The sequence below is a fragment of the Neoarius graeffei genome, chromosome 9, assembly GCF_027579695.1.
Source record: "Neoarius graeffei isolate fNeoGra1 chromosome 9, fNeoGra1.pri, whole genome shotgun sequence".
NCBI classification, from domain to species: Eukaryota; Metazoa; Chordata; class Actinopteri; order Siluriformes; family Ariidae; genus Neoarius; species Neoarius graeffei.
Window position 1 is genome coordinate 83,931,244 of NC_083577.1, and position 26,520 is coordinate 83,957,763.

The window sequence follows — 26,520 nt, forward strand, 5'->3', positions numbered from 1 at the left end:
CAATGTACATAACCTTGTGGGTATATTTAATTACTGACTGGTGGCACGGTGGTGTAGTGGTTAGCACTGTCGCCTCACAGCAAGAAGGTTTTGGGTTCGAGCCCAGTGGCCAACAGGGGCTTTTCTGTGTAGAGTTTGCATGTTCTCCCCATGTCTGCGTGGGTTTCCTCCGGTTTCCCCCACAGTCCAAAGACATGCAGGTTAGGCTAATTGGTGACTCTAAATTGACCGTAGGTGTGAATGTGAGTGTGAATGGTTGTTTGTCTCTACGTGTCAGCCCTGTGATGACCTGGTGACTTGTCCAGGGTGTACCCTGCCTCTCGCCCATAGTCAGCTGGGATAGGCTCCAGCTTGCCCGCGACCCTGTACAGGATAAGCAGTTACGGATAATAGATGGATGGATAATATTTATTATCTTCAGTGGCATCCAAGAGTTATTTTGTAGTGAAAGTCTTAGTTGACCTTGAGTTTAAACTTCATACGTCAACATGTTGGTCTATTTTCACTTTGGTTTCCTACATTACCCATAATGCCATTCGACTACCTGCCGATAGTGTAGTAGATTTATGTATGCTGCCTGCGTTCGACTTGCCTTATAAGGTCTGGATGACATTGTTTTTGACTTTGGTATTTCAACATTCAAAGTGTAAAAAAAAAAGAACATGATGGACGCCTCATGGATAGCATCAAGCTATCCAACCAACTGTGACGAGTCGCATGTGTTTTTCTCCTCAAACAACGAACTGTGTATTCCATGTTACATATTTAACAAGTGAATATGACTGTATGTTGATTGATCTAAAGCAGATACTTGTGTATAAATAAGCATAACTTATTTAAAAGCATGGGGGAAGCCTAAAGGTTTGCGAAGCAGCTTTGAGACCAAAAGGTCACTGGTTGGATTCCCTGGACCAGCAGGAACAGCTGAACTGTGTTACCCTAATAACAAGCCATGGGTAACACAGGAAGTCAAAGCTGTCCTCAACAGGAAGACGGCTGCCTTCAGGAGCAGGGATAGGGAGGCGATGAAAGCAGCACAACAGGAGGTAAAACGCTGTGTGAGGGAAGCTAAGGACAGCTACAGGAGAAAGGTGGAGCAGAAGCTGAAGGAGAACAGCATGAGGGAGGTCTGGGAAGGTGTGAAAACCATCACAGGCCACAATACAAAGACCAGAGTCGTTGAGGGGACAGTGGAGAGGGCGAATGAGTTGAATGACTTCTTCAATCGGTTCAACCAGCCCACGTCCTCCCCACCCTCTCCCTCACTGCAGCCATCTCTCCTTCTTCCCTCAACACACCTCCCCCCAGTCATCACAGCAGCCCCCTCCTCCCCCACCTCAACACAGACTCCTCCATGCATTACTGCAGACCAGGTCAGAGGTCAACTGAGGAAGCTTCACCCCAGGAAAGCAGCAGGCCCGGATAAGGTGTGTCCACAACTACTGAAGACCTGTGCTGCTGAACTGGGTGAACCACTCCAACGCATCTTCAACCTCAGCCTGCAGCTGGGGAGAGTGCCCACCCTCTGGAAGACATCATGTGTCATTCCAGTTCCCAAAAAGAATTGGCCCAGCAAGCCAAATTACTTCCAACCAGTGGCACTCACTTCACATCTGATGAAGATGTTCAAGCGGCTCTTCCTCAGCTTCCTCAGACCTCAGGTACAACATGCCCAGAACTGTCTGCAGTTTGCGTACCGGGCAGGTGTTGGTGTGGAAGACGCCATCCTCTACCTGCTACACCGAGCCCACTTGCATCTGGATAAGGGAAATGGCACAGTGAGGATCCTCTTCTTGGACTTCTCGAGTGCCTTCAACGCCATCCAGCCCCTATTGCTTCAGGACAAACTGAACAGGATGTGAGTGGACCCTTGCCTGATCACCTGGATCTCCAGCTACCTCACTGACAGGCTGCAGTACGTCAGGCTGAAGGACATCATGTCTGACACTGTGATTAGCAGCACCAGAGCACCCCAGGGCACGGTGCTGGCCCCTCTTCTCTTCACCCTGTACACCACGGACTTCTGCTACAACTCGGAGCTGTGTCACATTCAGAAGTTTGCCAATGACACAGCCATTGTTGGGTGTATCAGTGATGACAGAGAGGAGGAGTATAGGAGCCTGGTGAGGGACTTTGCTATGTGGTGCAACAGGAACCATCTGCAGCTCAACACCTCAAAGACCAAGGAGCTGGTTATTGACTTTGGGAGGTCCAGACCAAGGTCACGACCAGTTCTGATCAAGGGAGTCGAGGTGGAGGCTGTGGATTCCTATAGTAACTTGGGCTGTGGCTGGACAGCAAGCTAGACTGGACTTGCAACACCAAACACTTATACAGGAAGGGACAGAGCAGGCTATACTTCCTTAGTAGGCTATGGTCCTTTAACATCTGCAGGAAACTCCTGTGGATGTTCTATCAGTCTGTGGTCGCCAGTGTCCTGTTTTACACCATGGTGTGCTGGGGGGGGGCAGCACATCCAAGAAGGACACATCCAGGCTGGACAAACTGATCAGGCGGGCCGGCTCTGTGGTCGGCATGAAGCTGGACTCTCTGGTGATGGTGGCAGAGAAGAGGTCTATGGACAAACTATTGAACATCATGGATGATGCCAGTCACCCTCTGCACACCGTCATCAGCAACCAGAAGAGCCTGTTCAGTGACAGAATGCTCCTTCCCAAGTGCAGGACGAACAGACTTAAAAACTCCTTTGTCCCTCATGCTATCAGACTGTACAACTCCTCTCTGGGGGGGGTAACAGGAGGACAGACGACGGGAAGAAGCGGTAGCCTAGCCTAACAATAAGCAATACCAGACAATGTGCAATATAACGTGCAACATAAAGTGCAATATCTCTCCTGCCGCCCCCCCCCCTTTTTTCCTCCTTTCCCCCTCCCCCTTCCTCTCTTCCCCATATCTTATTCTTTTTATATTTGTATATGTAAATACTTAATTTATTTTAATTTATCTAGAAGTTTTCCTCTATTTCTTTTCTCTGTTTATCTGTAATGATGCTGCTGGAATCTTAATTTCCCTGAGGGAACCCTCCCAAAGGGATCAATAAATTTTTATCTAATCTAATCTTAACCCCCAACAGCTCCCCAGGCTGCTCTGAATATGTTGTACGTCGCTCTGGATAAGAGTGTCTGCTAAATGCCTGTAATGTAGTTAGTACTTCTTACTTTGTACTTTTATTTCCGATGCTGTGCACAGCCATGTTAATTTGATTTCACTCCATAAACAAGGAACTCTACCCCAAGAGAAGACTACTCCAAGATGATGAGTAGAAACTTCAAGTTGACCTGTAGCTGAACGCAGCAGAACTCCATGCAATGGGGTTGTATAGCTGCACTGCATTCAGTGCTGTCAACATTTGATTTCTCAATAATATGACTTTAAACATCGATGGAAAATCTTCTTCTTCCAAAAAAAGTTCAGGCCACATTAAAATGTATATGCAGGTTTAAAATTAGCCAATATATACAGATAAAAACATTTAAGATTAGTTTTAGCAGCGTAGGATCATGCTCTGCAGCTCATTCTTGAAGGTGTTAACTGAGGTGCAGGCAGTAGTAGATGATGGCAGGTTGTTCCACAGTCGGATTGTATCAGGAAAGAATGAATGCTGATAAGTCTGGGTCCGTGTGAATGGTATAAGGAACCATTGATTGTGCCCTCTTGTTGTAGAAGTAGTTGGGATCAGATACGTTGTTGGTATAGCTACTTGGTTGTTAACTATCCTATACATCATTATTAGCTTGTTTACTGCTCACCGTTCCTGTAGGGTTTGCCACTGAACCTGATATCGTAAATTAGTGATGCTGGTAGTCTGGTGGTAATCACGTAATCACATGATGAGTGAGAAAATAAGCATGGGCACTTTTGTTTTTCTGAGTTTACAGTGGAACATGACCCTTACATTGGGGATAACTGGAAGACTATTGTAACTGTGTGTAAATCTGGCACCCCTTTGGGCAAAGACAAAAATACGGCAGATCCTTGTCAGGGAACTACTCTTTGCTGATGATGCAGTTCTTGTAGCACATCCTGAGGATGATCTACAGCGTCTTATTAACGGTTTTGCACTTGCTTGCCGAGAGTTTTGCCTAACTATCAGCCTAAAAAAGACCAAAGTAATGACCCGTGATGTTAGCAACATTCCAAGTGGCATTGATGACCACACTCTCGAGGTAGTTGACGACTTTGCCTATCTTGGCTCTATCGTCTCTGGTAACATCTCCATGGATGCAGAGCTTGATCAACGTATCGGCAAAGCTGCAACATCCATGGCTTGCCTGGCAAAGAGAGTATGGGATAGCAGCCTACTAACCTCCAATACCAAGCTGGCAGTCTACCAGGTGTATGTGCTAAACACACTTCTCTATGGCAGTGAAAACTGGACACTGTACTCCCGCCAGGAGCGCAGACTAAACTCCTTCCACCTAAGAAACATCAGGCGCATTTTGGACATCTCTTGGAAAGATCGTGTCCCAAACAAGATTGTGCTTGCTTGTGCAGGCATCCTGAGCATGTTCGCTCTTCTTTCTCAGCGACGTTTGAGGTGGCTAGGACATGTCAGGCGTATGGATGATGGCCGTATCCCAAAGGATATTCTTTATGGAGAACTCGCGTCTGGCTCTCGCCCTACAGGCAGACCCATCTTAAGATACAAAGATGTTTGTAAGCGTGACATGCTGTCTTGTAACACTGACCCAAAGACCTGGGAGACAGTTGTGGTGGAGCGTGGGAATTGGAGGGTAGCTGTAAAGGCTGGTGTCTTGAGAGGTGAGGAGAAGCGTTTCCAATGCTCAGACGAAAGACAAGAGCTCAGAAGGCAGGGGCGTATCCTGGCCCCTCTTGGTTAAGAATTTGTGTTTGTTTGCGATAACTGTAGCAAGGCCTGCCGATCTAAGATCGGTCTGCACAGCCATCGTAGAAGCTGTATCAAAAGTTGACTTAAAGCACAGTTTCCATTGTCTCGCGAGACAGATGGATGCCAACATATCATTGTAATGGTGTTTGCAGTATCCCCCTGTGATGGCTTGTTCTGACAAGCAGTCAGCTGCCAAAACACAGGTTGAACTGGTCAAGCCTGTAGACCATCTTTGCCACCTGGTGAGTTCTTTTCCAGCTTCAATATTACCATTAAATGTCTGAAAATTTATAATTGCCTTATAGTGACATATGTGTCTTAAAACAACTTTTCTACAGTGTTGTATTAGTGTAACAGAATATATTACACTATTTTATTTTGTTTGTATTTTGTTTGTATTTTGTTTTATGAAGCAGTCTCACATAACATTTTGTTAAGGGTCATGAGTAGATTGGTTCCGGGGGTAAAGTGACCAAAGGGGGGAGGGAAAAAAAGGAGGGACACTCGAGATGAAAAAAAAAAAGACGGGAGAAGAGTGAAGTTGTATGTATGTGTTCGATCTGCAATAAACGGCATTTCTATAAACCACCTGTAGCCCGTGTGTTCCATGCCCGCTGAGAAGGACGAGAGTTTCCACAAACGTGTGCCAACTTGGAGGGTTACATTAGTAACAGCAATTCAGGAATTTCCCCCTCTTTCACCATTTTCCAGTCGACAGAGACGGTCCACCAGTTTGAACAGCTTAGCCTGTGTTTTGGCAACTTGGTGGCTGAGCAGACCAAACTGGATTTTTCAGTTAGTTTTCAGCTAGAGACTAGCTCATCTTTTCCTATTTCAAATTTGTAATAAAACCAAATGTTATCTACAAACTGTCCTTATTAACATCATAATGTGACTTACACTACCGTTCAAAAGTTTGGGGTCACTTTGAAATGTCCTTATTTTTGAAAGAAAAGCACTGTTCTTTTCAATGAAGATCACTTTAAACTAATCAGAAATCCACTCTATACATTGCTAATGTGGTAAATGACTATTCTAGCTGCAAATGTCTGGTTTTTGGTGCAATATCTCCATAGGTGTATAGAGGCCCATTTCCAGCAACTCTCACTCCAGTGTTCTAATGGTACAATGTGTTTGCTCATTGCCTCAGAAGGCTAATGGATGATTAGAAAACCCTTGTACAATCATGTTAGCACAGCTGAAAACAGTTTAGCTCTTTAGAGAAGCTATAAAACTGACCTTCCTTTGAGCAGATTAAGGCCAAGTTTACATTAGACTGTATCTGTCTCGTTTTCTTCGCGGATGCACTGTCCGTTTACATTAAAACGCCTAGAAACGCCGGGAAACGGGAATCCGCCAGGGTCCACGTATTCAATCCAGATCGTGTCTGGTCCGGTGCTGTGTAAACATTGAGAATACGCAGATATGCTGTGCTGAGCTCTAGCTGGCGTCGTCATTGGACAACGTCACTGTGACATCCACCTTCCTGATTCGCTGGCGTTGGTCATGTGACGCGACTGCTGAAAAAGGGCGCGGACTTCCGCCTTGTATCACCTTTCATTAAAGAGTATAAAAGTATGAAAATACTGCAAATACTGATGCAAATACTGCCCATTGTATAGTTATGATTGTCTTTAGGCTTGCCATCCTTCCACTTGCAAGTGGTAAGTGATATGCACTGGGATCACACACACAGCGGCTCAGTCCCGAATCACTGCTCGTGCGCTATACTTGCGCGCTCTGTGAGCTGCGCAGGGCCGGAGTGCGCACCCTCCAGAGGGCACTCGCTGTTCAGGGCGGAGTGATTTGGAGCGCAGGATGCCTGCGGAGCCGAGCGTATCCGTATATTGGTGTTGCTATGTGCACGCGAATCGTGTATTGGTGTTGCTGTGTGCACGCTAATCGTTTTAAAAACGTTAATCTGATGATCCGCTGATACGGTCTAATGTAAACCCCACCTGAGTTTCTGGAGCATCACATTTGTGGGGTCGATTAAATGCTCAAAATGGCCAGAAAAATGTCTTGACTATATTTTCTATTCATTTTACAACTTATGGTGGTAAATAAAAGTGTGACTTTTCATGGAAAAAACACAATTGTCTGGGTGACCCCAAACTTTTGAACGGTCTCGTCTCGTCTCGTCTTCTTCCGCTTATCCGGGACCGGGTCGCGGAGGCAGCAGTCTAAGCATGGAAGCCCAAACTTCCCTTTCCCCAGACACCTCAGCCAGCTCCTCGGGAAGAACACCGAGGCGTTCCCAGGCCAGCCGAGAGACATAGTCCCTCCAGCGTGTCCTGGGTCTTCCCTGGGGCCTCCTCCCAGGGGGACATGCCTGGAACACCTCCCCAGGGAGGCGTCCAGGAGGCATCCGAAAAAGATGCCCGAGCCACCTCAGCTGGTTCCTCTCGATGTGGAGGAGCAGCGGCTCTACTCCGAGCTCCTCCCGAGTGACTGTGCTTCTCACCCTATCTCTAAGGGAGCGCCCAGCCACCCTGCGAAGGAAACTCATTTCAGCCGCTTGTATCCGTGATCTTGTTCTTTCTGTCATTACCCAAAGCTCATGACCATTTTGAACGGTAGTGTATATAATTAATTAGAGGATATACTGTAACATAAACACAACAAAACTGTTCATAAACAAGTTTGTTTTAATATGTATTTATCTGTCTTTATATTGTGAACAAACTGTTTTATTAATTAGGCCTACTTCTTACCACTTACAGGCCAAATGTCAACTATAGCTGTTGCATAATGATTATGAAAATAATGATTTTCAGTTAGTTAGTGTACAGTTCGAGACTGGCTCATCTGTTCCCCATGGATAATACTGTATGTGTAAATCATATTCTAAACTTTAATTGATGTCAGTTTCTGACCACATGACGGATGTTAGCTGGATATTTTAGGTGACAAACTGTTTCTCAATCAGACAGTAAGGTGTTTTGTACTTAATTTACTTGCCAATGTCTGATTACAATCTGTAATGTGTATAAATGCACATACATTTATTTCATAAACTGTACCATTAGTGTATCTGTCAAAAGTGGACAAAGAACCCAACTTCATTACTTAAGTCAAAGTACAGATCCCACTGGTCAAATGTTACTCCGATACAAGTGAAAGTTGTCCAGTCAAATTTTTACTTACAGTAAGTTAAAGTACTGAAGTACTTGCTTTTAAAAATACTTAAGTATTAAAAGTACATTTTCTGTCAATGCATTGTTGTATTATTGCCACAACGCTTACAAAACCTAATGCTGCTACCAAGGACAGAAATGTGAATTCACAAAATGAACGCATGCTGTGCCATCATGGCGGTTTAACGTTAAGCTAGCTAGTCAGTGAAATGCCACCTGACATGCTAGCAAATTATTTTCAAACTTGAAATCATATTGGGTAGCTAACGTAACTAGAAAAGAAAGATTTCTACATTCTGTTTATTTGGCAAGATTATGCTAAAATATTTCTGAAAGGACTTCAGATAAGTTAATGTTATTCATGTTAGCGTAACTCTGTTTTTACATGCTAACTAATAGTGTCCAAATTAACTAGCTATGTGTTAACGTTAGCCATGGACAAGGCGATGGCTTGTTCTGACAAGCAGTCAGCTGCCAAAACACAGGCTGAACTGGTCAAGCCTATAGACCTCAAATCCATAGTAAGCCATTTTACTAGCCAGACTGCATAGGTATTGCAACATTATCGCTAGCTTCTGCAGGTTGGACGGCGGGGTTTTGTAGGCCATGATGTTGTTCGTTTTAGGCAAACAAAGCAAACATTTAAAACAAAACGAATCTTTAATCCTTTCAGAAAACTGAAACATGGGTTTTAGGTATGGCCATGGGTGTGTGTGCGTTCCCCAGAAGAACCGCCTCCTTCCATTCTGCCATCAACTGATCGTGTTAAATAATGCTGCAGAGAAATCATTGAACTTGATTTTATACAGTCTATGGACGTGACATGACCCTAGTGATTACTGATAGTCTGTCTCAGTGTCACCTGCGAAAAAAACAATCACGTTTTAGAAAAGAAAAGAAAAAAACATCCACTTTCAAACCTGCTTCATAGTAATGAGTAACGAGGACCTTGATAGAAATGTACTGGAGTAAAAAGTACAATATTTCAAATGTAGTGAAGTTAAAGTCATAAGTTTCCAGAAAAATTAATACTCAAGTAAAGTACAGATACTCAGAAAGTGTACTTAAGTACAGTATTCAAGTAAATGTACTTCGTTACTGTCCACCTCTGGTATCTGTAATATAAAGGCACTGTGTGTACATTCAAACTACGAATACTCTGTTTTTAATAGTATTAGCCTTTATGTTATTATCTCATCTCATTATCTCTAGCCGCTTTATCCTTCTACAGGGTCGCAGGTTGTTTCTGTTGACGACGTTTTCCCCCCTGTTGTCACACGAAATGTAATAGTCTCATCTCATCTCATTATCTCTAGCCACTTTATCCTGTTCTACAGGGTCGCAGGCAAGCTGGAGCCTATCCCAGCTGACTACGGGCAAAAGGCAGGGTACACCCTGGACGAGTCGCCAGGTCATCACAGGGCTCACACATAGACACAGACAACCATTCACACTCACACCTACGCTCAATTTAGAGTCACCAGTTAACCTAACCTGCATGTCTTTGGACTGTGGGGGAAACCGGAGCACCCGGAGGAAACCCACGCGGACACGGGGAGAACATGCAAACTCCACACAGAAAGGCCCTCGCCGGCCCCGGGGCTCGAACCCAGGACCTTCTTGCTGTGAGGCGACAGCGCTAACCACTACACCACCGTGCCGCCCTTATGTTATTATTTAAAAAAAAAAAACTATTACATTTAGGCGGCACGGTGGTGTCATGGTTAGTGCTGTCGCCTCACAGCAAGAAGGTCTGGGTTCGAGCCCCATGGCCGGCGAGGGCCTTTCTGTGTGGAGTTTGCATGTTCTCCCCGTGTCCGCGTGGGTTTCCTCCGGGTGCTCCGGTTTCCCCCACAGTCCAAAGACATGCAGGTTAGGTTAACTGGTGACTCTAAATTGAGCGTAGGTGTGAATGTGAGTGTGAATGGTTGTCTGTGTCTATGTGTGAGCCCTGTGATGACCTGGCGACTCGTCCAGGGTGTACCCTGCCTTTTGCCCGTAGTCAGCTGGGATAGGCTCCAGCTTGCCTGCGACCCTGTAGAACAGGATAAAGTGGCTAGAGATAATGAGATGAGATGAGACTATTACATTTCGTGTGACAACAGGGGGGAAAACGTCGTCAACAGAAACAAATCTTTTTTTTTCCTTTTTTTTTTTTTTAAATCCACGGAACGCTTCACGTGAAGTCCGGTTTTCTGCACGGACAATAATATCAGGAGCACAAAGATGGCGGCCTCCCTGTTTCGGATAGGACGACTCGGAACATTGAAGGTAAAATTATTAAACTAATATATCAAACTGTGACATAAATACACCAAGTGCAATGATACTTTTATCCACAATTTTGTTGGTTGTGTTTTATTCAGATTTGCTTTAAAACCCAAATGTCAGTTACAAACCGTCCTTATTAACGTCATAACACGACTTATAGAATTCATTAGAGGATATACTGTAGCATAAACACAACAAAACTGATCATAAACAAGTATTTTAATATGTATTCAGCTGTTTTCTTATTGTGAACAAACTGATCTACTAATTAGGCCTACTTCTTACCACCCACAGGCCAAATGTCTAATCTATAGCTGTTGCATAACGATTATTAAAAGAAAGGGGGGGGGGGGGGTGTTAATGATGATTCTCACTCACTCTTGTAATCAATATGTTAAGAGTTTTAGTTTTTAATAGGATCTGTTCAAGGCCCATATAAAGTAAAATGCTTATAAGTCACATCACAGTCCCATCTTGTGAATTTCCCTCTCTGGGATTAAACATCTATCTATCTATCTATCTATCTATCTATCTATCTATCTATCTATCTATACAGTATGTCTTTTTTCTTTTTTTCACATCTGCATGACACATTTTGCCTAGTTTACTTGTTGTAAGCAAGCAGTTGAATTTTAAAGTAATACTTTAATCAGAAATACAATTTTGCCAAATGTCCCCAGACTCTAAACGTAATTTAACAGACAAAATGTGTTTGTGTCTGATTATAATGTGCTTCCTTATGTTATTACAGAGAGACAAGAAAAGGAGGCTTATAGTTACTGATTTAGCATATCTAAATCATTACACACACCTCAATCCAATTTCCCCATGACGTGTTAGACCGTGCTGTCCAGCACCATCGTTTACAAAATACAGATTCTCATCTCATTCTCATCTCATTATCTCTCGCCGCTTTATCCAGTTCTACAGGGTCGCAGGCAAGCTGGAGCCTATCCCAGCTGACTACGGGTGAAAGGCGGGGTACACCCTGGACAAGTCACCAGGTCATCACAGGGCTGACACATAGACACAGACAACCATTCACACTCACATTCACACCTACGCTCAATTTAGAGTCACCAGTTAACCTAACCTGCATGTCTTTGGACTGTGGGGGAAACCAGAGCACCCGGAGGAAACCCATGCGGGCACGGGGAGAACATGCAAACTCCGCACAGAAAGGCCCTCGCCGGCCACGGGGATTGAACCCGGACCTTCTTGCTGTGAGGCGACAGCGCTAACCACTACACCACCGTGCCGCCAAAATACGGATTCATGGGGAAAAAAAATACAAAGTACAGATCTTTTATTCATGGATATGTGATATTTTCCATGAAATATCGATAGTAAATTAATAAACCTATAAATCCAGGTAAGATATTTTAATTATGAACTTCAGCAGTCCAAACATTTTAATTGTTTTCGACGTCTTAATTTTTTTTTTTATCTGTGCTGTATCATCCGTAACCAATCTGTAATATACTGAAACGTCCGTGAACAATCCGTAAATTACTAGCATCTGTGATGCATCCGTATTAAAATCCGTAACCACTCTGTATTTCGTATGCTTTTTAAAAAAAAAATCATTATTTACCTGGTGACCATCTGCTACTCAATCCCTACTTTCTGCATCAGTCTTTGGATGAAATACGTAAACTTCACCCCCCTTTTGGCAAAAATGGTATTTCAGAGTTGTGTTCTCTGTATATTATTAGATGTTCCACATCTCTTATCGAAAGACTCGTCTGCCGATTAGTGAGTATCAGCTCGACTTTATCATGCAGCTCGACTTTATCATGCAGTTCTACCTCCATCATGTAGCTACCGTTGGCGGATAATGTCACTGTGGAGACCATCTTTGTGATGTCCATGCCATTGTCCTGTAGACTCGAAGCAGCGTCCGTAAAATTAACCGTCCGTGATACATCATCCGTATGAAATCCTTAATATACTGAAACATTTGTGACCAACCCATAAATTACTAGCATCCGTATTAAAATCCGTCCCCACTCCGTATTTTGTATCCTTTTTTTTCTTATATTTCTATAATCCGTAGTCCATGACCTATCTGTATTTTGTCAACCACCCTCCAGCACCATCATCAAAACACCATCTGAGGGAATGTCTTTTGAAAGAATGGTGTTCATCTCTGAAATACAGGTTCAGACACTTCCAGAATTGATGCCAATGTGCATTCAAGCCAAGCTTGTAGTATGTGAGTCCAGGACTCGGACTCGAATCCGACTCATGACTCGACTTGGACTTGAGCACCGATGACTCGGACTCGTGCATTAACTGCATTCGGACTCATAAAGTGGAGATGAGGACTCGGATTTTTTCTTTATTTTTTGTAACATGCCATAATAATTTGGCATAAGATACTTATATTTATGTTAATTTTTATACTAATTTTGTGTAAGAGTGTCACACCTGCGTGCCTTGGCGCGTGCATCAGATAGACTCTCGGGGCGCGCTCCGGACAGCGTGCGCACACCAAGCAGACTCTCGCGTGCGCGCTGTAAACGACTCGCACAGGATTAAGGCGCAATCAGTGCACTGATATAAAAACGCTCTTACTTTGCGAAGTATTGATTGCATTGCTGATACATTACCGAACCTTATTTCCTTGTTTGGTTTCCTGATCCCTGATTTCCTGTTTCTCGTCTTTGATTCTGCCGAGTCTACGATAGCCTGTTTGTGCCTCGCTCGACATCTTTTGCTGTTTCACTGTTTTACGATTTTGCCTGCCGTTCTGGATTGTTTACCGTCTTCACCTGTATTAACAAACACACCTTCTGCACTTACATCCGTCTCCCAACCATCTCTGACAGAATACTTCACACTCCCTGACAAAGAGAAGCACATTCACCTGTTCATACGTCATGATCAGGAACAAACTAATGTTAATGGTGCTAAAACAGACACCATCAAGCAGTGCAATTAGAGTCTTGGACTCGGATCAATAGTGGACTCGACTCGGAATTTTTTTAAATGACTTGTACTTGACTCGGAATTGAACACTGGGGACTCGAGACTGGACTTGGACTCGAGGTTTAGTGACTCGACTAGAACACTGATTCAGGCTCTTGCGGTGGCCAATAAGACACTTTTGCTTTAATTTATTAGCTGTAGTTATATAGTGTCGGTATATCGGTATGCAGTCTGCATTGAGCTAAATTGGTGAACAGAAGAGAATTATGTATGTTTTATTTCTGGCTAAACCTTTCCAACCTTTGAATAAATACTACTTCTGTCTGTTATTCAGTGTCTCCAGCAGGATGGCTGGGGCTCTCTGAGAAGCCCACTCACTGCGGCGTTCTGCACTAAAGCTGAGGCGCCCAAGAAACCAGCAAAGAAGGCTAAGAGTAAGAGCATGAGATTTCTATTCACAGCTTTGTCTTGGTTTGCAGTTAATCAGTTTCAGATATTTTGACATTGTCATCTTTCATTCAGAGCTTCAGCTGCCTAACATCCCCACGCAGACTTTTTTTTTTTTTTGGCTTGGCCTGCATATGGATTTCTAAGACATAACAGCTACATGCGCTTATGTTGGAGTTGTATATTTTGACTTTAAGGTACATAACCTATCTACTCATTAAATGGCACAGTAGGTTCATGTTAATATATCTGCTGTAAAACTTGCCTGGGTTGCTTAGATTAGTGCGAAAGAACATAAGTTTGCGATTCTGTTTTCTTTTGTTTAACCTGGAGCTTGCTTTCATGGCACAAAAAGTATAACAATGTTTTTTCATTAACGTTTTCTGGTTACTCACCCACACAAGCGATATTTTACTGCAGATCACATGTAACAGCTTTTATATTCAGTAATATGGGTAAATTTAAAAGCTTAAAGGAGCAGTTTGTGATTTTGTAAAAGTGTTCCTAAAATATAATTAATTAACTGCAAAGGTACATGACGAAAAAGTATGATTTTCAATATTACCGTCCAGCAGATATGGATCAGTTCTTCATTTTGGATTTCTTTTAAAAAGTTTTCTGGCCTGGACAGAGGTGCTCGCTTCTGTTCCTTTTTTATAAAATCCAACTCATACAGCAGAGGTAGTTTCAGTTGACAGGGTGGAGTCGGTCTGCATTTTCATTTCAAATGCAGTTCACTACACAGGCAGTAGAGGGCACTAAAAGTTACAAACTGCTCCTTTAAAGGGGAACTGAAGGCATTTTTAAAAAAAAATCAAAATTCTATTTCTCTCATTTTATTAAATATAGGAATGCATTCTTGATCGCTATTTTGTCGCTGCTATAGCAAGTTCTGAGTGTTTGAAATATGCTCTGTAATATATCAGTCCATATGTTGAAGCAATGGCCGTAAACGAGATTCGTTGAGACCTGTGCGAGACATCGTAGGACGGAAGTAAAACGTACAGCGGAAATCAAACCCTGTGTCCGAAATCGCTCACTCGTTCACTACTCCCTATATAGGGAATTATTATATAGAGGACTATATACTGAGCTCATTGGTAAAATGAAAAACGCTTTCGGACACTAGTCTGTCGCGCTGGTATTTACATCATTACTGTCGCACAATTAAAACGTGCCAGATCAGTCGGCTGGTGGGTTTCAAAATAATAAATACATGCGTGTGTTTTTGTGATAAATCCATATTATACTGAGCGCATTTCCCACATTAATCAATACAAAGTACCTGCAGCTTTCAGTTCTTTTAAATCAAGGCTGAATGCTTTCTTCTTTGCCGCTGCCTTTTATTAAATCACATTTCAGACTTTTAATTTGATTTCTTTCAGCGCGACCGCAGTGCATGATGGGATATATTGCTTTGGTTAGTGACCATCGTTGTAACTACTTTTCATGATGCATTGTGAGATACTTTCAGTGCACAATATAGGGTGTAAATAATCCTCACTAAGGTTTCGGACAGCACTACAAAATGGCATCCTCACTATATAGTGCCCTATATAGTGAGTGGGGAGCGATTTCGGACACGGGGATAGTGACCAACATCTGCCAACGTTGTCAAAAGACGGGCGCACGCTCTTTCGAATGCTGACGTAATCAAGCCAGAAGTTTTGTTTGTTTTGATAGCAAATCAGGAAAGTTTGAAAAAAGTAGGTAGTAATCGCCATTTAAACTTGTTTTTGTGCAATACTTCGTTTGGAAAACAGTTTTCAAAATGGCGGCACTGACACCTGGCTGACGCTTCACGTTTCGAAGTCTCGCACAAGTCTCGTGAAGATCGCGCGGATAAGCGGCGCCTGCCGTGGACCAAACGAACTAAATTCAACACGGCTAAAAACCGAATAGGCCGATAAGTATAATATTTAATTGCAATTAGTTTCCAATACGAGTCACGATATAAGGTTACTAAAACCGAAAACGTAATTGAATAACACGTTAATTAAGAAATAAAGCAAGTTTAAAAGTTACTTCAGTTCCCCTTTAAAATCAGACCACACACTATATTTGAGATTACAGAATGCATTTTTTTTTTCCCCGTGTGTGTGTTCAGTAGTGTAAAAAGAATGGTTTTTGCTTTTGACGTTGGTCTTGGCAGGGATGTTGCTTCCTGGATTCAAGGTTTCATTCTTGTGTCAAACAAAAATGGCTCACAATGTTTATCCCGTTTGCCATTTTCTCAGCATGTTCTCAGCCTGATGAGAGGGCTGCTCTGCTAGCCTACAAGACCACTGTTGCCTTCCCTACTAGACTTTCCACTCCAGGATTTCTCAGTCAAGGTGTTGCGCTAGGTGAATCTGAGCGAAGCGGGGATCCCATGACAGGTGAGAGTGCAGCAGCTGCTGCTAGTGCAGAACCCGTTCCCTCAGCACCTCAAGTTTCAGCTGAGGCTTCGAGTGAAGAAAGGGTCTCCACTGCCGATGCCACACAAGCTGAATCGGTTGTTGATGGTTCTGCCAAAGCCGAAACTGAAAGCCGTGATGTTGCTGCAGAAAGGGCTGCTGAAAAAGATGTAACAAGTCCAACTAGTGCTGATGTGAAGGCACCAAAAGATGCTCCGTCTTCCTCGTCCTCATCCAGTGATTCAGATTCCGACTCGGATTCTGATGATGATGATGATGATGATGAAGAGAAACCAGACAAGACTGAAATGACTGAACCAGTAGTCAAGCCTGAAGATAAAGCAGGACAGGAAGAAATGTCCTCGGCTGTGAGTGAAGAGCCTGCTTCAGATACGAAGACCAGAGCTGTTCCTGAACGTGGACAACCTTCTGCTCCTGAAAGAGCACTTAAAGGAGCACCTGAAGTCGCCAAAGCTGTGCGTGAACCTACGTCTGAAGAACCTACGTCTCCAAGCACAGCAGCAGCGGTTTCGTCAGAAGACATAATCGACCCTGCTCCTGTCTCGTGCACGGCTGAGAGCATTAAAGGTCAAGCAGAGGTTGGACCAGAAAAAGAAGCAAGTGTAGAGGTGAAGTCTTCAGAAGTTCCTCATGCCATCCCTGAACCAGCCACTGAAGGAGCCCCTGACATAGCTGCCAAACCCACGCCAGACGTTGTCCGTGATCCTGCTACAGAAGTGGGATCTGGATCTGAAGTTGAAATCAAAGTTGCACCAAAGACGACGGAAGCTGCAGCTGCTCATCCTGAAGAGTTAATCGACCCGGCTCCTGTAATTACTGATGCAGAAGAAGTCGTCACAGCTGAACCTGAAGTAGCAGCTGCACCAGAGGGTACACACTACATTACCCTTAAAATCCTTCTCTCTCCATTTCATTATTTGGAAATTACGAACATCCTGCTAATGGCGCAAATTGATATTTATATTCCTGGTACACCAGAGATACCAGATAAAGTTCTCTTTGCTTTATAATGCCAGATCAGTCGATATCGAATAAGACTGCACCTGACGCATGTTCCACCTCTTTAATGCCAGCATGTCTGCTTTTCAGGACTCTGGGTGCTCGTGTCCAATTTCCATGCATGAATGAGCTAAAAGTCTTAACAATGACCTTCTCCTCAAAATCTCAACGTTCTGATTGGTTTTGCTTTCTCTGTACAGTGTATAGTTTTGGTCTAAAACTTTGGTCTGTTTTTCCCGCTTCCTTTTACCTGTTTATCCGGCACCATTCTGGTGTTTTACGTTTAATGATTTTTTTTTTTTTTACACAGCTTAGTTACACAATCTTCTCACACACTGCATCACAGTGCAGCACTACAGTACTGTACGTATATTGAGTTCCTTGAGTCTTAACTTACGATCACACCAAACATGGCGAGAGAATCAAAACGACCGGAAGTCATTCATTTTCTATGTGATCCTAGGTCTCTGGGTGGAGAGATCGTTGGCGGTGCAGTGGGGGGCGTCAGGATAATGTTAAAGTCCAGGCAACTTTATGGTAATGAGCGGTGTAAATTTTGTTTCTGTTTGTGGCAGCGGGGGCGTGGTCAAGCGTCGGTCTGTGACCGGAGGGCGGAGTCAGGGACGGTAAGTGGCAGAATCACTGCACCTGATGTTAATTAATGTGTTTGTGTGTCTTCCCCAGTGACCGCGCCCTATTTAAGGAGAGAGCGAGAGAAGAGGGAGCTCTCTCCCCAACCAGACGACTTGAGTGTGTGCGTGCATGTGTGTGTGGCTGAGAGAGTAAAATTTGCACTGAAAAGTGAAAATAAGAGTTTTGTGAACTCAGTTCTGGCCTGCTGTCCTTCTGTGCTCCACCCACCCATACGAACTGCTACAGTGGTGCCGAAACCCGGGAGAATTTGGAGCAGAGAAGGACGGCAGACCAGAACTGAGTTCACAAAACTTTTATTTTCACTTTTCAGTGCAAATTTTACTCTCTCAGCCACACATGCACGCACACACACTCAAGTCGTCTGGCTGGGGAGAGAGCTCCCTCTGCTCTCGCTCTTTCTCCTTAAATAGGGCGCGGTCACTGGGGAAGACACACACAAACACATTAATTAACATCAGGTGCAGTGATTCTGCCACTTACCTTCCCTGACTCCGCCCTCCGGTCACAGACCGCCGCTTGACCACGCCCCCGTTGCCACACTGTTCAAATCGTTCCCAAGTAGACTACCATGGAGGAGAAATTGATAATTGCGCTGGTTATGAACTCCTAGTGGGCGGCACGCGAGAAACATCACAGCAAGAAGTTTGAGAGTTCGAACCTCACAGCCGTCACAGGTCTTTCTGCATAGGTTTCCTCCGGGTGCGCCGGTTTCCCCCACAGTCCAAAGACATGCAGGTTAATTTAAAAAAGAAAAAAAAAGGGGGGGGGGTGAAAATTAAATTGGCCTGTATAGATGACTTGCAACCATGTGATCAAAATGTGCTGCATCATGAGCATCCACCATGATGGTGGATATACAAAGCAACTAGGACGGCAGCCGCTGAAAGTGTCTCTAAATAATGCTGAATTTTCTCAGTATTACCACGATTTGAACGCTCGAGCGAAGATTCGATACAAAGAGAAGATACAGTAGATATGTGTGGGTTTTGACCCATATTATTTAAAAAAGTTAGACTTTTCTGAAGATAAGACGCTTCTACCGACCATCGAGTACCCAGATATCGCGTTCTATCTGGTTCGGCTGCCGAAGAATCAAGTCGGACCTTGGACGAAACACAGCCCATGTTCTAAGTGGGCGCCCAGTCTGGATTGTTTCTAGCGTAGAATTTCGCTGGCGTTCCTCGAAGCGAAATGGTAATACACGTGTTAAAATTATAACAACGACTGAGTGAAACACGACAAGAGAGAACGCTCATTTTATAGCAAAATTCTAGCAACACGAAATAAAATTCTTCCCTGATATTATCGAGAAAGCTTTTGAATCTCACTTGAGATAAAATGATCACTGCAAACACGAGCTGTTTTGGTTTCAGCCTCTGTTAGATCAGCCCTGCCGATGTTGTTCAGCCGTGCTCATCTCCTCTCCGTACTCAGCCTCAGAGTTTCCTCGCCCTCTTTCCGAATCACGGACGGAATTCTAAAAAATCGGAACGTGCCACGGTCACAAGTACTGTTGTGACCACAAAGATATGGCAGAGCTAAAAGAACAAAGAGAGTTGTGCACGAGTGACTGTTTCGTATGGAATGTTGCTTGACCTCGCATTTGTATATCCACCAACATGGCCGACATCCGGGTTTCTATTTTGCTTTGACGTTATTTGCAAGTCAAGCATTCTTCCCCGTCACAAACTATGAACTATGCAACAACAACAACAAAAAAGATTAATTAAAAAAAAAAGCGTGGACCAACACCATTGCATGTAAAAGAGTGTTGGCTAGTTACACTACCGTTAAAAGTTTGGGGTCACCCAGACAATTTTGTGTTTTCCATGAAAAGTCACACTTTTATTTCCCACCATAAGTTGTAAAATGAATAGAAAATATAGTCAAGACATTTTTCTGGCCATTTTGAGCATTTAATCGACCCCACAAATGTGATGCTCCAGAAACTCAATCTGCTCAAAGGAAGGTCAGTTTTATAGCTTCTCTAAAGAGCTAAACTGTTTTCAACTGTGCTAACATGATTGTACAAGGGTTTTCTAATCATCCATTAGCCTTCTGAGGCAATGAGCAAACACATTGTACCATTAGAACACTGGAGTGAGAGTTGCTGGAAATGGGCCTCTATACACCTATGGAGATATTGCACCAAAAACCAGACATTTGCAGCTAGAATAGTCATTTACCACATTAGCAATGTATAGAGTGGATTTCTGATTAGTTTAAAGTGATCTTCATTGAAAAGAACAGTGCTTTTCTTTCAAAAATAAGGACATTTCAAAGTTACCCCAAACTTTTGAATGGTAGTGTATTTACATCTGACTTGAACGATACTGTCCAGTGGGAGGTATTATGAGATGAGGGGTGAATGTTAGAGCAGTCACTTTTGCCATTTTTTTGGCAACAAGGCAAAAGTTTATCTGATATCCCTAATGGTATTACAATTTTTTAAAAATTATTTTTATTAAAGCAAGACAACCTTTTGATTTAATAAAATCAGTGAAATTTAGTTCCTTCTGAAATGTGGTCATTGTGATATATGTTTATTTCTGTAATATCTGACAAAATATCAGGCCATTCTGTGGCTGGGAAGTTATTTAATTTGAGGGGATTAAAGCAAATAATGTGCATGAAATCGCTCACTTCGCGCAGTCAAGCAGACAGAGGAAGTCCGTGTGTGCATGCGCAGGTTTACCACCTTCTTTTGGGTTTTACAGCAGCTGGCATCCACAGTGTTGCATTACTGCCATCTACAGGTTTACCTTTGAGCGTGCACTGACAGTTCCATCATTCTGTCGCTAAACGAACAGCTGATCACACCGATGTGCTCGCTGAGCGCCCATATTTATTAGTTTGGTCCTGCGTTTCTTTTCCTTCATATATAACATGACGTCTTTTCTTCTCGCTTTCTTTCCGTTACTGTAGTCAGTCTTTCACATTTCAGTCACACACTCGTCCTCCATTTTTTTTCTCGCTTGTTTCAAATTTGTATCCCACAATGCCTTGCGTGAACGGGGAAAGCCCACCACGTGATGCATGATGTAGTATCTTGAATTGGGTCATGGTGAAGCAGGAAAAAATAGCGGAGAATTTAGGGTCACATTGCTTTAAATTCATTAATTGCTCTATTTAAAAAAAAAATAAAATTGGAAGTCTGTGATTCGAATTCAGTAGCTTTCGGTCCACTAAGCAAAAATAATAATTGGGTGTCGGGGGAAAATTCTTTATGACCTACGATTTGAAAAATCTGAAAGGCAGTATAGCTTTAAAATATAATATACCAGTAGACACGTGTTTGCTTTGTGGTGCTTTAAAATAAAGTTTGCAAGATGAAGCATTCTGAATGACGTTGTAGTCGCCTATTTCATGTACGTCACAGAGCATCTACGAACTTAGCCGTGCCGTTTGCGGGGCAACCAGAGCGAATTTTAACACTTTTGGTGTGAACGTAGAGTAATAGTCCTTTTACATATCTGGGCTCTTTCTCATGTTTGATGTTTTCACAGTTAAGCACTGCATTATGGAGTAGCAGTTTGTAATCGGAGACACTTTATACAGTTCTATTACACACTAAATGAACACATTATTAATCTACGGAACTTTTATGTCCCTTTGAATGAGCTCAAATGTAAAAGGACTGTTCTTTATGTCTTAAACATAACTAAACACATCTTCAAGTGCAAGTTCTTTGGTTTCCTTTTCTTTCTTTTTACATGTTGACAGAGAGCTGTTTTATTTGTTATATGGTTGTGTGCAAAAGTTTGTATACTCCTCGGACAAGTCAAGGTGTGCTTTTATAGGAAAATGATCAAATACAGGGATGGTGTGTGACGTGGCCTGATGTGAAGCCTCTCTGTTGAAGCTGATAAATCAAAAATGGCAAAGTTCTCCATCTGGAAGACTCGCAGAAGCTTTACTGATGGCTACTAAGTGATAAGACCAGAGACTCCAGAGACTCCTTCCAAACATGCTAAACAAACCTCTCCTCATGGACAAACTTCACCATATCAACAGTTACACTTTTTTGATCAATTTATGAAGATCACCTTCCATGCTAAATTCTGCATTAATTAACAAGCACGGCAACAAAAACATGTATTATTAATTTTCTTGCAGCCTGAACTAACTACTCTCAAAGCTGCTCTTATAGAAAATTAATCAACACCTTTTGGCCAGATTTGAGAATTCGTAAGAACTGTGGTATAAGGAAGTTTAATTTCCAGCAACAACATATTTGGAGAGTTAGGCCCAGGTCACACGACAGCTCGTGATGGGTTTGCGAATTCTTGGTGATGAAAAATGGGTAGAATCGCCACCAGTTGTGAGATACACAGTGAATGTTCTCCAAGCTTCATGAGTTGATTTTAGTGTATCTTCGCCTCATGATTGGCCAAAAACGTCGCATAAAATTTCAGTGCATGCATTGAAATTTGGTGGCGGTTTGGTTTTGTCTGCAAACTAAGCAACAGATACTCACAGATGGGTTTGGGAATACTTCTCGAAGCTCAGGAACCTTTATCGAGCCTCTTGAGATGTATTTCTCTCAAATCTATGTCCCTGATGCTCGCAGAAGCCTCATCAACACGGTGGCTCGGTGTAGCCTAACCTTCGCTGAGACTTAAGTGCATTTACATTCAGGGATCCTTCAGAGCGCGTTGTGTGTGCGCTCTTGGGACCCAGTCATTATGGGAAACACCTGATACTGATTTGAGTGCAATCAGGACACGCATATAAGGACGCTGTTTTCACAGAGACTTTGTGAAGTATTGTGTCAGGTATGTGGCGGTAGACGGATGTAAGTGCAGGAAGAGTGTCTATTAGCAGGCGTGATATTAACACAAACAAAACTGAAGGCAGAGTCATAAACATGGCTAGAAACAAACATAATAATGCTTCACAAAGCCTCTGTGAAAACAGCGTCATTATATGCACGTGCTGATTGCGCTCAAATCAGCATCAGGCGTCTCCTATAACGGCTGGGTCCTGCGAACAAGCGTGGATGCTCGAGCGCACAAAGGCGTGACAATTATCATGAGGAACAAACTAGTTAAATAGTGTTAAACATACACATTATTATTATTATTATTATTATTATTTTATGTTTGCGTTTCCTTTTCTAAATCTGGATGATAAAAACTTTGCCCTCAACTGTGTTTGGGTGACCTGAGTTGATTATATTTTTCTTTTTCTTTTTTTTTTAAACACATGCTTATATTCTAAGGTTGATGGCAAAGCTCTTTTTATGCACCTTGTGCCAGTTGATATTACTTGGAGATAATGTTGTTATTAATATGTTAATTACTCTCACAGTGTCAGACATCACAAGCGGATGGTGTTGGTCGAAGTCGCCTCTTGATGATTTCTCACCTTTTCTTTTCCTGTGTATCTAATTATCATACGATGCCTTCAGATCTAAGTGATACCTGCTGCCCCACCCTTCTCCAACCACACCGTCGTCTTCTGTTGCCTTTTCATTCTGTTCTTCCCTTCTGGCTTTAAAGTCTTCATGTTTTATGTCCAAGTTTACTTTTTAGCATTTTTAAAATGTAAAAAAAAAAAGGGGGAGCACTGAAACATGTGCCATTTAAAACCAAGCCACACCCACACCATGACAGCATGTTGTGGGGAGGAAAAAAAAGTGATTTATATAATTGGGAATGAATTGGAAAATTGCTCAGTTAGTGTATGTAATGCTTTAAAATGAATATCATTAGTAACGACCAAAATGAATTAATAAGGGGATGGGGTATTAATTATTTATTTTATTATCAAGCACAAAACTATCGATGAATCACGGCTTCCGGATCCCGGAAAAAGGCAGCCTCACCCCAGGGCTAATCTCGCATGACGTCACGTGTGGAACTCCGGTTATCCGGGCCATTTCGGTTCATCTGACTCTGTGCTTGTTTACTCAATGAAATTGGATATGGTTGATGGAATATTACAAAAATAACGATGTGAAAGTGCTGAGTTGTGTTTGGATGTTCAAATCCATATACAACGGGATGTTCAGTTCACGAATTTCCGAGAAATGACACTAAAGCGACAGCGGGTGAGGTTTGTGTAAATGAAGCGGGCAGATTTCATGTTGCTTACTAATAATAAATCTGATTCATCAAGCATTCATCACCACCAGAACGACCACATGGGAATTATTTGAGCGAAAAAGAAACCCATTTATTTAATAAATGACATTTGATCTGACATTTGGACAGTTCGTCGATTCCCCTATTCTCACCCAGTTCATATTTTCTTTCAGTAATTATGCTGAATAAGTGTACGTTTTAAAGATTATATTTCTGCATTTATTGAGGTACATGTAAATATTTTCCCTGTATTTTGCAGCAGCCGGTTTAGAATAAAAATCCACAAACCAATCTGTGTTTCCAATTCTCTGGCTGGTGGTGCGCTATCGGCGGTGAGTGGGACTGTCGTGAACTGGCATCTGTTTCTCGTCTTGGGGGCTCGAAAAGTTAACCATTTACGCCAGAATATCCTTGATAATCATCTGCCCCTACATCCGACATATAAAAATCCCAATCACTATCAGAATTCTCTCCAAAACTTGATTCCATATTGAGACTGGGCTAACCACTGCTGCGCACATGAACAAAATTGACACCTGGATTGTTACACGTGTGATGTCACGCACTCCTTCGGGATCTTCCGGATCAGTCTCGGTAGATTCCATGAAAATTGACTGATCTTATTGATTTTCTATTGATTTATTGCCTTTTGGATCAGCTATGGTTTGAAAACAAATGGCCAATCAACATAATGATTGTTGCTTTGTACAAGGAAAAAAATGGGGTTTAGAGGCATTACATACACTTTAAGGCCAAGTTTACATTAGACTGTATCTGTCTCATTTTCTTCGCGGATGCACTGTCCGTTTACATTAAAACGCCTGGAAACGCCGGGAAACGGGAATCCGCCAGGGTCCACGTATTCAATCCAGATCGTGTCTGGTCCGGTGCTGTGTAAACATTGAGAATACGCGGATACGCTGTGCTGAGCTCTAGCTGGCGTCGTCATTGGACAACGTCACTGTGACATCCACCTTCCTGATTCGCTGGCGTTGGTCATGTGACGCGACTGCTGAAAAACGGCGCGGACTTCCGCCTTGTATCTCATCTCATCTCATTATCTCTAGCCGCTTTATCCTTCTACAGGGTCGCAGGCAAGCTGGAGCCTATCCCAGCTGACTACGGGCGAAAGGCGGGGTACACCCTGGACAAGTCGCCAGGTCATCACAGGGCTGACACATAGACACAGACAACCATTCACACTCACATTCACACCTACGGTCAATTTAGAGTCACCAGTTAACCTAACCTGCATGTCTTTGGACTGTGGGGGAAACCGGAGCACCCGGAGGAAACCCACGCGGACACGGGGAGAACATGCAAACTCCACACAGAAAGGCCCTCGCCGGCCCCGGGGCTCGAACCCAGGACCTTCTTGCTGTGAGGCGACAGCGCTAACCACTACACCACCGTGCCGCCCCCGCCTTGTATCACCTTTCATTAAAGAGTATAAAAGTATGAAAATACTGCAAATACTGATGCAAATACTGCCCATTGTGTAGTTATGATGGTCTTTAGGCTTGCCATCCTTCCACTTGCAAGTGGTAAGTGACTTGCGCACAGCGGCTCAGTCCCGAATCACTGCTCGTGCACTTCACTCGCGCGCTCTGTGAGCTGCGCAGGGCCGGAGTGCGCACCCTCCAGAGGGCACTTGCTGTTCAGGGCGGAGTGATTTGGAGCGCAGCCGCTGAGGAGGAAGCGATGAGCCGCACTGACACATTTCAACTTATGTGCCGAATTAGTCATGTGATTAGCGTATCCGTGTATTGGCGTTGCTGTGTGCACGCGACTCGTGTATTGGCGTTGCTGTGTGCACGCTAATCGTTTTTAAAAACGTTAATCTGATGATCCGCTGATACGGTCTAATGTAAACCCCACCTAAGTTAATGAAAGGAGGGTCAGTCATCTGTAGCTCAGATGAGAGGCCTTGGGCCATTCACACTCCTTTCAGTTTGATGGCTGTGACAAAAGGAGGGTAGTTGGGATTGACTGACATGGAAAGAAGTCAAAACTGTAAAACAATGCTGGCAGAAGTGTGAATGTCACCATCAAACGTTCCTTTCAAGTCAGGATGTAAAAAGTAGTTAAAGTGTTAAAACAAATGTTGGATGCATTTTGTTTCTCACAAGCTAGAGTTGTAATCCTATATGGATCATACTTTGCTGACGTAAAAATACAGTTTTATACTTCTCAATCTAAATATTAGAGTGTATAATCTGGACTGAAATGGTTGTGTAATATTTGATAATTTTTTATCCACATCTACAGTAAATTCTTTAAAGAAGAGAATATGTATGGTTATTTTTATATATCAGAATCAGTTTTGTATATCATATTCTTGCTCTGTTTTGTTTTTGGTTTTTTTTGTCTGCATTTTGTAGAAGCAGCCCCTGAACCTGAACCCGAACCCGAGCCATTCGACAACACCACATACAAGAACCTGCAACATCACAGTTACAGCACTTACACGTTCATGGATATGGATGTGGAGATGGCCAAGCACCGTCTGCCCCAACCCTCTACAGGAAGATCCTCACCCAAGCACTGATCTCCCCCTCAGGGGGGCCTGTGATCTCCTTCCTGTTCTCCACGGTGATTAACGTCCTCCAGCTTTTGCTTTGTGCTGGTTTGTCTTTCAGGTGGTTGACCACACTGCAACTTTCTGGTGAAATGCTTGTAATTCCATTAAAGTACAAATATTAATTTAA

The 26,520-nt window shown here is 43.1% G+C and overlaps 1 protein-coding gene across 1 annotated transcript; it reads left to right on the forward strand.

The window, feature by feature from the left end:
• The first annotated feature begins 10,214 nt into the window (after positions 1–10,214).
• On the forward strand, positions 10,215–26,520 carry ndufv3 (NADH:ubiquinone oxidoreductase subunit V3). The gene is made up of 4 exons (XM_060928885.1): positions 10,215–10,278; positions 13,544–13,643; positions 15,894–16,943; positions 26,194–26,520. Exons 1-4 carry the CDS (start codon positions 10,234–10,236, stop codon positions 26,358–26,360), a joined length of 1,362 nt encoding a protein of 453 aa, XP_060784868.1. The 5' UTR covers positions 10,215–10,233; the 3' UTR covers positions 26,361–26,520.